This window comes from Oreochromis niloticus, linkage group LG11 (genome assembly GCF_001858045.2).
Source record: "Oreochromis niloticus isolate F11D_XX linkage group LG11, O_niloticus_UMD_NMBU, whole genome shotgun sequence".
NCBI classification, from domain to species: Eukaryota; Metazoa; Chordata; class Actinopteri; order Cichliformes; family Cichlidae; genus Oreochromis; species Oreochromis niloticus.
The window spans coordinates 38,409,187-38,418,192 of NC_031976.2; the positions used below are offsets into that span (position 1 = coordinate 38,409,187).

The following is a 9,006-nucleotide window of genomic DNA, read 5'->3' on the forward strand; positions in this document are numbered from 1 at the left end:
GTTTTGCTTCCCTCTGTCTCGTTAGGTCTGATGTGTCCCAGCTGTGTTCCCTCCTGTTCCCCATCCTCTCGTTGTCCTGCTGTGTTTTCCTCTGTGTCTGCTTTAAGTTTGCATCCCGTGTACGAGTCCTGCGTTTGGGTCCCTGCCTGCTGCAGCACACACCATGACACATGCAAAGGAAAACAAATCATTTACACATAATTTCAGTCTTCAGTTACAATAAGAACAAAGAGGTCCAGTTTGTGTCTGAGGAGACGCGAAGGAAACATGGATCGGCATGTCTGGAGTCGCAAAGACAAGAAAACATCAAATTTAAACATCAGAGCCAGGAGGAATGCTCAGAGGGCAAAGGTCATAAAGAAAGCAGGTGATTGGCCACAGCTGCAGAGGTTTGTATCTCAATGGTGACCCTGTGTATGCACAAAATCATTTGCAGCTATGTCCTCCAAATATGATGTTTTACTGTAAACTCCACCTTCATCTGCTGAATCTGAGCCAGGCTGAAACACCTGGTCTGAAGCCTGTGGGAGGTGTACATCTGGTTTATACACCTGACGTTGTTCCAGAGCACGACAGAGTCCAGGGACACATCATTCACCTGCACTGTGATCCGTGCAGTGACTCCCAAACTGTGGGCTGTAATGGTGAGAGAGACATCAGGCTGGTACAGGTGGAGCTGGGTTAGTCCTCAGCTGCACCGCAGCATGTGCTGATCACTAAACGCTACACATTAGCTGCTAGCAGTGACTCATAGTGAAAGCAGCCATTCATCTGACCTCAGTCTCTTCCTTTCCTAATGACGATGTCCCTCCGTCTATTTTGATATGACGCTCCTCCACAGCTGCGCACCAGTCCTCAGACTGTGAGGCCTGGGTACTAGATGTTACTAGATGCTGTTGTTGTTGTTGTTGCTGTGTGTTACTATTTTTTGTTTTACCACAGGCACGAGTGTAAATGATGGTCCTCCTCAGACCAGCTGCTGCTTCCTGTCACGATCAGCTGGTTGCAGGAGGAACGTTCCCTAAAACGCTTACAGAGCGTGTGTGAGACGTGCTGTTGACATGTTTTTATTGACCCAGCAGCAGAAAATAAAACCGATCACATTTTGTACAAAAGTTCAAAAACATTCAGAAAAAGTCTCCTAATCATCATCATCATTGTCGTCGGTCAGACCGCAGGAACATGTGACTGGAAGTCATGTGTGCTGGTGCTTCAGTAAATAGCCTCGTCCATGTTGTCGTCGCTGTCTCCGCCAAAATCCTCGCCGTTATCAAAGTATGACATGATGTAATCCGTCTCCTGCGGCGCCAAGAAAACATCAGTTAGAGCCTCAGAAAATCCACGAGATCAATCCCATATTATTAACAGATTAAACCCAGATTGGTCTCTGATGAGCTGCATTTTAAACCAGTTAATCCCAGTTTAGAGCAGAAGACATCCTGTAGGTGTGATTATAACAGGAAGTCCCAGTGACATGACTGAAGATGAGATTCACTACCTTTAGAGATTATCTGGGATTATCTGGTTACACTCTCGTTAGAGGAGCGAGTTGCTGACGGCCGATTGATTTCACTTCCTGTTAGACTAAGCTGATTGATCTGGTCTCACCTCCTCAAACTCCTCCTCGTCGTACTCCTCCTCTCCCTCTGCCTCCTCCTCCTCCTGCTTCTTTTTCGTCTCTCCCTCCTCGTCCTCTGATGTCTCCTGCTCCTCCTTCTTCTCCAGGCTCTGGCACAGTTAAGGTGGACTCGTTAGTTTAAGGTGAAACCAGCAGGAAGCCGAAACTAAACTTGGATCAATAAAACCCAACTCTGTGACACTTTATTAGGAACATCTTCAAGAACAGCTTCAGGAACAGTTACTGACAGCGAGACTAAATCCAGACTCACCTCCAGTTTGAGCAGCACCTCCTCTTTATCCTTCACACCCTTCTTCTTCATCTGAGGAGGAGGAGGAGACTGAACGGCAGCTGATACACCTGAACACACACACAGCACACCAGTAAACACCGAACCATCACCTGGTTACACGGAGTGTAATCAGAGTACAGGGTGTACTGACTGTCTCTGGCAGGTTTCCTGACGTGGACTCTGAGCTCTCTGGGGAATCTCTTCCAGTCTGGAGAACAAGGAGTGGTTAACAGCAGTGTACTGCTACTGTGTACAGTTACTGTGTACTGTTATTGTGCAGTATTACTGTATAGTATGACTGTGTACTGCTACTGCATTCCTGTATTTATATTTATTTTATACCTGAAAATTTTTTATCCTAAATTCTTCTACTGAGCATGTGCAGAAATTCACCTGGTTTCTGATTGGATAAATCAGAAAAAACTTTGAACACTGCTGGCTTTTGATCGGTCACCTGCTGTGGGCGGAGCCTCACCTGGAGCCCAGTCCAGCAGCTTGTCCATCTGCTCGCTCCTGTTGTACTTATCAGAGTAACGCTCCACATCTGGACAGGAAACAGGAAGCACAGGTGAGACTTTCACAATAAAGCTCCAAAACATCAGCTGACGAGCCGAGCGTGACGTGTGACCTCTGACCTCTGTTAGTCACCAGCGGCTGGATGAAGCAGGGGAGACTCCTCATGGCGCCTCTGAAATCCTGCTTCAGGGCCAACAGATACTCCGCCTCCTCCCCACCTGTCAGGGGGAGGGGCTTCTGCTCCATCACCTGGACGACAGCAGGGCATTAACTCCATGTTCCAGCATGGATTGGTTTCACCACTTTTATGACTTCATTTCAGACTTTTAAATTACAGCCTGTCTGTGTGTATTGATCAGATTATTGATCAATGATGGAAGACAGACCTCTGTCAAACTCCTGAACACATCAATATTTAATAATCTGAGAGGACAGGAAGCTGAGTGTTTGAGATAATATGCGGCTCAGATTGTGGTGTTTGTAACCTTGTAACCAAAATATCTGAAAATGTTGTGCACCTATAGATGAGGATTTGTGTGTTTGTTGTGCCTGCAGGTCTTTGTATCTGCGAACAGCCTTATCAAAAAATAAATAAATTGTAACTTGTGTAAATACTTTTTACAAACACACAACTACACCGTCTGAGTTACAAGTGCAAAATATTTACAACCATAGTCTGAGCCAATAACACGGCGTTTTATTATCAGCAGGTAGGCGGGAACCGTGTCACTGAGTGACATCATTAGGTCACACCTAGTCTGACGCTTCCCCCACCCCTCTGAGTGGTGCAGGTGAGTCTCTTACAGGAAACACAGGTGTGGGCTGCTGCACCGATGGAGGTGGAGCATCTCCTTTGACTGTTTCCATAGTGAAACTCAGCGTCCTCTGGCCCCGCCCATGCGCCGCCATCGCTGATGGATGGGTCACACAGATCCTCTCAGCAGTTAGAGCGGAACCTGGATCAGAACCAACGGAACACAATTAGAATTCCGCCCCTCTCCAAAACGCGAGGCTGAAGTGGAGGCGGGTCTAACAGTGTGGTGTGTGTGTGTGTGGGGGGGGGGACGTCTGCAAACAAACGTCATTATCAAAACAGACACGTGACAGGACGGTCCTCTGCTTCATCGATGAGAGGACACACCTGCCTCAGGATCACACCTGAGAGGAACAAACTCCGCCTGCTGGCTCAGGTGTTCCAGTCTACCTGGACATCGTGCTCATTTAGCTCCTCTGCATGTTGCACATGTTTGTCTGCAGACCAACAGCAGAACTGACCCAAAGATTAAAGACAGTACCACCCGACCTGTACCTGTCCTCTGCCTGCACTTACCTGTTCACAAGTCAGCTGGTGATCAATGATCAGGACTGTCTTTAACTCGATGCTCAGGTCAGGTTAACGTGTTTAGTCTGTCACATGTATCGGGGTGAGACGATACATGACTGATGATTTGCATGACTCCAGTAAACCCGACTAGCCGGATTAAAAAGGAAAACCTGTTTGAATGAAAACAGATAAACAGCACATTATGTGCATGTCATGTCTTTCTGTGTGTATGGAGACAGAGAGCGAGGCCACACACGGTAACGGGGACAGTCCCCACCTGAACACCTCCACACCTGGACACCTGGTGAGGCGGACCTCCAGCAGCGGGTTGTAGCTCTGTTAGCCGCTGTTAGCATGTGTTAGCAGTGTTAGCTGTTAGCAGCGGTGTTAGCGGAGCTCCCTAACCGTCAGTGCTCCTCTCTCTGCGGCCTCAGTCCGTCCTGTCGCGCCTTCTGACTCCGCTCTCTCTCATCTCCTCTTCGGGTCTCTGTCGGAGCAGCTGTCCCGTTTCAAGGCGCTAAAACATCTGTTCACATCTGTTTACGTGCTGCTCCGCGCCATCGCAGCTTCTTCTTCTTCTGCGGTGTGCTGCAGCTGCGGTCCGCCATCCCCACCTGCAGGTCAGAAGTGTTTCCGACGGTTTATCTCAGGGGTCTCAAACTCCCTGCCCAGGGGGTTCTTCCGGCCTGTGTCACCTCTACTTCCGGACCATAGAATCATGTAAAACATAAAATGCTGTTTGGTCCTGGAAGTTCCTTTTTTGTTAGGAGGATTTGTTTGTTGTGAGACAAGACCGAGGAAAAAGGATTTGTACTCACTTTTGCAGTTTTTATTATTATGCAATGTTTGAAATTAAACCTATAATGCCTACCTATCATGATCAATACGTGCCATAATTTCAAAATGGACAAAACTCTTTTTTTTGTTTAAAATTAACATTGTTGTTAACAAAAAGTTGCCATAAATGCACAATATATCAGATGCGATAAAAAATATATCATAAAAATATATCATACACAACATGATGCAGCAGGAAAAAAAATTGGATAAGGGTTGATAACCATCTCAATTCCATCAGAATTTTCTGGTTATTTTTTGATGAGCTGGGTCTTACAGGGTTAAAACCAAACACTTTGTACTCTTTGAACATTAAGGTGGCCCTCCAGTGCCAGCCCGCTCTTTCAAGTTTGAGACCCCTGGTTTATCTTCTTCTTCTTCTTTTTCTTTGGTGGCTGACACCAACAGTCAGGTGTATTAGCACCGCCCACTGAGCTGGGTGAAGGTTTGAGAATCAGCAGCACAGACGTGATATTGCCACAATAACAGTGTAACACTCACCTGTAGACGGCATCCATCCCACTTTGGATGGAGCAGCTCTCATTTCTAGAAATATGGACAAATTTATTAAACCTCCCAAAATATGACTATCCAGAGTTGGGACCAGGAAGCAGAGTTGCAGTCTTACACGCCTCTCTGCAGCTTCTCTCCTCCTGCTACCCCCCCACAAACCCATCTCCATAGAGACTGTGTCAGCTCCCGAACAGACAAAAAACAAACTAAAAACCAGCAACAAACAACTTAAACATAAAAAATCCCAAAGAAAGAACAATACAGTATCCACATCTGAACCAAAGAGTAAAACAGTGAAATGTGGATTATTAAATATTAGGTCTCTCTCCTCCAAGTCTCTGTTAGTACATGACTTAATAATTGATCAACAAATCGATTTACTCTGCCTTATAGAAACCTGGTTGCAGCAGGATGAGTATGTTAGTTTAAATGAATCAACACCCCGAAGTCATTCTAACTACCAGAAACCTCGAAGCACAGGCCGAGGGGGCGGTGTGGCAGCAATTTTTCACACCAGTCTATTAATCAACCAAAGACCAAGACAGACTTTTAATTCATTTGAAAGCCTGATGCTTAGCCTCGTCCACCCCAGCTGTAAAACTCAGAAACCAGTCTTACTTGTTATCATCTATCGTCCACCTGGGCCTTACACAGAGTTTCTCTCTGATTTCTCAGACTTTTTATCTGATTTAGTGCTCAGCTCAGATAAAATAATTATTGTGGGTGATTTTAACATCCATGTAGATGCTAAAAATGACAGCCTCAACATGGCATTTAATCTGTTATTAGACTCAGTTGGCTTCTCTCAAAATGTAAAAGAACCCACCCACCACTTTAATCACACTCTAGATCTTGTTTTAACATATGGCATAGAAACTGAACATTTAACAGTGTTTCCTGAAAACCCTCTGCTGTCTGATCATTTCCTGATAACATTTACATTTACAATAATTGATTACACAGCAGTGGAGAGTAGACTTTATCACAGTAGATGTCTTTCTGAAAGCGCTGTAACTAAGTTTAAGAATATAATCCACCCACTGTTATCATCTTCAATGCCCTGTACCAACATAGAGCAGAGCAGCTATCTGAACGCTACTCCAACAAAGGTCGATTATCTTGTTAATAATTTTACCTTCTCACTACGTACGACTCTGGATACTGTAGCTCCTGTGAAAACTAAGGCCTCAAATCAGAAGTACCTGACTCCGTGGTATAATTCTCAAACACGTAGCCTAAAGCAGATAACTCGTAAGCTGGAGAGGAAATGGCGTGTCACAAATTTAGAGGATCATCATTTAGCCTGGAGAAATAGTTTGTTGCTTTATAAGAAAGCCCTCCGCAAAGCCAGAACATCTTACTATTCGTCACTGATTGAAGAAAATAAGAACAACCCCAGGTTTCTCTTCAGCACTGTAGCCAGGCTGACAAACAGTCAGAGCTCTACTGAGCCAACAATCCCTTTAACGTTAACTAGTAATGACTTCATGAACTTCTTCACAAATAAAATTTTTATCATTAGAGAAAAAATTACCAATAATCATCCCACAGATGTAATATTATCTACAGCTACTTTTAGTACCATCGATGTTAAGTTAGACTCTTTTTCTCCAATTGATCTTTCTGAGTTAACTTCAATAATTACTTCCTCCAAACCATCAACGTGTCTTTTAGACCCCATTCCTACAAAACTGCTCAAAGAAGTCCTGCCATTAATTAATGCTTATATCTTAAATATGATCAACCTATCTCTAATAATCGGCTATGTACCACAGGCCTTCAAGGTGGCTGTAGTTAAACCTTTACTTAAAAAGCATCTCTAGACCCAGCTGTCTTAGCTAATTATAGGCCAATCTCCAACCTTCCTTTCATATCAAACATCCTTGAAAGAGTAACTACTCTTTCAAGGATGAAAGAGTAGTTACAGTTGCAGATCATCTGCAGAGGAATGGCTTATTTGAAGAGTTTCAGTCAGGTTTCAGAGCTCATCACAGCACAGAAACAGCTTTAGTGAAGGTTACAAATGATCTTCTTATGGCCTCTGACAGTGGACTCATCTCTGTGCTTGTCCTGCTAGACCTCAGTGCAGCGTTTGATACTGTTGATCATAATATCCTATTAGAGCGATTAGAACATGCTGTAGGTATTACAGGTACTGCACTGCAGTGGTTTGTATCATATCTATCTAATAGACTCCAATTTGTACATGTAAATGGAGAGTCCTCTTCACACACTGAGGTCAATTATGGAGTTCCACAGGGTTCAGTGCTAGGACCAATTCTGTTTACATTATACATGCTTCCCTTAGGCAGCATCATTAGAAGACATAGCATACATTTTCACTGCTATGCAGATGACACGCAGCTCTATCTATCCATGAAGCCAGGTAACACACACCAATTAGTTAAACTGCAGGAATGTCTTAAAGACATAAAGACCTGGATGGCCGCTAACTTTCTGCTTCTTAATTCAGATCAAACTGAGGTTATTGTACTCGGCCCTGAAAATCTTAGAAATATGGTATCTAAGCAGATTCTTACTCTGGATGGCATTACCTTGGCCTCCAGTAACACTGTGAGGAACCTTGGAGTCATTTTTGACCAGGACATGTCCTTCAATGCACATATTAAACAAATATGTAAGACTGCTTTCTTCCATTTGCGCAACATCTCTAAAATGAGAAATATCCTGTCTCAGAGTGATGCTGAAAAACTAGTTCATGCATTTATTACTTCCAGGCTGGACTACTGTAATTCTTTATTATCAGAATGTCCTAAAAACTCCCTGAAAAGCCTTCAGCTGATCCAAAATGCTGCAGCAAGAGTCCTGACAGGGACTAGAAAGAGAGAGCAGATTTCTCCTGTTTTGGCTTCCCTTCATTGGCTTCCTGTTAAATCCAGAACTCAAAATCCTGCTCCTCACATACAAGGTCTTAAATAATCAGGCCCCATCTTATCTTAATGACCTTGTAGTGCCATATCACCCTATTAGAGCACTTCGCTCTCGCTCTGCAGGCCTACTTGTTGTTCCTAGAGTATTTAAAAGTAGAATGGGAGGCAGAGCCTTCAGTTTTCAGGCCCCTCTTCTGTGGAACCAGCTTCCAATTTGGATTCGGGAGACAGACACTATCTCTACTTTCAAGATTAGGCTTCAAACTTTCCTTTTTGCTAAAGCATATAGTTAGGGCTGGACCAGGTGACCCTGAATCCTCCCTTAGTTATGCTGCAATAGACGTAGGCTGCCGGGGGTTAATAGACCTCTCTGCATTGAATCATATCTGTTATTAATCTCTGTCTCTCTTCCACAGCATGTCTTTATCCTGTCTTCCTTCTCTCACCCCAACCGGTCGCAGCAGATGGCCCCGCCCCTCCCTGAGCCTGGTTCTGCCGGAGGTTTCTTCCTGTTAAAAGGGAGTTTTTCCTTCCCACTGTCGCCAAAGTGCTTGCTCATAGGGGGTCATATGATTGTTGGGTTTTTCTCTGTATCTATTATTGTACGATCTACTGTGCAATGTAAAGCGCCTTGAGGCGACTGTTGTTGTGATTTGGCGCTATGTAAATAAAATTGAATTGAATAGATTGATCAGCTCACCTGTGGGATTAAAGCTGGAAGCTCTCGGATGTGTCCGTCTTCACTGAGACACCTGCCAGGCTGCCCGGGATCTGCTCTCCTATTGGCTGCGTGTCTAACCCTGTGATTACTTCCTCCTTTCTGTTTCCTCCAGCTGCTTTTCTTTGCCCCACTTTCTCTTGTTATTACATGAGTGTCTGACCTTTGACCCTGTGTTCCACTTTCTGTTTAAATTTCAGTTCTCTGAATTCTTACACTCGCTGACTCCCCCACCTCCACCTGTACTCTGTCCTGTTAAAGTACTCGTTTGGACCGAGTGAGACCACATTAGGATGT

At 44.4% G+C, this 9,006-nt stretch overlaps 1 protein-coding gene across 4 annotated transcripts; it reads right to left on the reverse strand.

The window, feature by feature from the left end:
* Positions 1-1,044: 1,044 nt before the first annotated feature.
* Positions 1,045-4,406, reverse strand: polr3glb (RNA polymerase III subunit GL b). Of its 4 annotated transcripts, none has more exons than XM_005462372.4 (9): positions 4,156-4,404; positions 3,757-3,920; positions 3,231-3,382; positions 2,546-2,675; positions 2,365-2,454; positions 2,062-2,118; positions 1,890-1,978; positions 1,609-1,728; positions 1,045-1,299 (listed from the first exon to the last, which is right to left on the reverse strand). In XM_005462372.4, the coding sequence occupies exons 3-9, from the start codon at positions 3,333-3,335 to the stop codon at positions 1,213-1,215; spliced, it is 678 nt and encodes a 225-aa protein (XP_005462429.1). In that variant the 5' UTR covers positions 3,336-3,382; positions 3,757-3,920; positions 4,156-4,404; the 3' UTR covers positions 1,045-1,212. The 4 variants fall into 4 exon arrangements, with proteins under 4 accessions (XP_005462429.1, XP_005462428.1, XP_005462431.1 ...); XM_005462371.4 differs by having other exon boundaries at positions 4,028-4,404; XM_005462374.4 differs by having other exon boundaries at positions 2,386-2,454; positions 4,028-4,398.
* Between the last annotated feature and the right edge of the window lie 4,600 nt (positions 4,407-9,006).

Bases quoted from the DNA above. Each gene is read 5' to 3' on its own strand.
- polr3glb (XM_005462373.4), bottom strand. From the start codon at position 3,335: ATGGCGGCGCATGGGCGGGGCCAGAGGACGCTGAGTTTCACTATGGAA. The intron at 2,119-2,364 runs GTGACCGATCAA...CTTGTTCTCCAG, and splicing joins TGAGGCTCCGCCCACAGCAG to ACTGGAAGAGATTCCCCAGA. The intron at 1,729-1,889 runs GTGAGTCTGGAT...TAACTGTGCCAG, and splicing joins AGGTGCTGCTCAAACTGGAG to AGCCTGGAGAAGAAGGAGGA.